This window comes from Diaphorina citri, unplaced genomic scaffold (genome assembly GCF_000475195.1).
Source record: "Diaphorina citri unplaced genomic scaffold, Diaci psyllid genome assembly version 1.1 scaffold23740, whole genome shotgun sequence".
Lineage (NCBI taxonomy): Eukaryota > Metazoa > Arthropoda > Insecta > Hemiptera > Psyllidae > Diaphorina > Diaphorina citri.
Genome location: NW_007401083.1, coordinates 1 through 807, shown reverse-complemented (window position 1 = coordinate 807; position 807 = coordinate 1). Strand labels below are relative to the sequence as shown.

Genomic DNA, 807 nt, shown 5'->3' with positions numbered 1-807 from the left:
CTTTTTGGGATATTTAAGAAAGCCGGCATCAAAGCTCCTCAAAGAAGTGTTAGTGTTGAAAGTGAACCTGACTTGGATGTTACAAGAAGAGATTCAAAGAGCACAGAAAAAGTTAAGAAAAAGAAAATTTCAAAGAGAGTGAAAGACGGAAAAGAAGAAGTTGCCGTCGAGGATGCACCAGTTGATATCACTGAGATACGAGCCGACGAGGTTATTCCTGAAGTAGCCAAGTTGCTTGAGGACAAACCCAAAGACGTAACTTCGACTGAGATTCAAACGCAGACCTCTGTCGATTCTTCTGGCAAGAAAATTGTCAAGAAGAAGAAAATCACTAAGAAAATCAAGGACGGCAAAGAAGAGGTGACTGTTGAAGAGGGCCCTGTTGAAATAACTGAACTACCCGTAGATGAGGTGATACCTGAATTCGCTAAAGTTGTTGAAGATAAACCTGAAGAGGTAACCGCTACTGAGGTTCAAACGCACACTTCTGTTGACTCGACAGGCAAGAAAATCGTGAAGAAAAAGAAAATCACAAAGAGAATGAGAGACGGAAAGGAAGAAGTTACCGTCGAGGATGCCCCAATTGAAATCACTGAGATACCAGCCGACGAGGTTATTCCTGAAGTAGCCAAGTTGCTTGAGGACAAACCCGAAGACGTAACTTCGACTGAGATTCAAACGCAGACCTCTGTCGATTCTTCTGGCAAGAAAATTGTCAAGAAGAAGAAGATCACTAAGAAAATCAAGGACGGCAAAGAAGAGGTGACTGTTGAAGAGGCCCCTGTTGAAATAACTGAACTACCAGTA

At 42.4% G+C, this 807-nt stretch overlaps 1 protein-coding gene across 1 annotated transcript; it reads left to right on the top strand.

The window, feature by feature from the left end:
- Positions 1–3: 3 nt before the first annotated feature.
- Positions 4–804, top strand: LOC113473298 (the record flags this gene model as incomplete). Its single annotated transcript, XM_026832985.1, has 1 exon — positions 4–804. A coding segment is annotated over one exon (801 nt), but the record flags the coding sequence as incomplete, so codon positions are not given.
- Between the last annotated feature and the right edge of the window lie 3 nt (positions 805–807).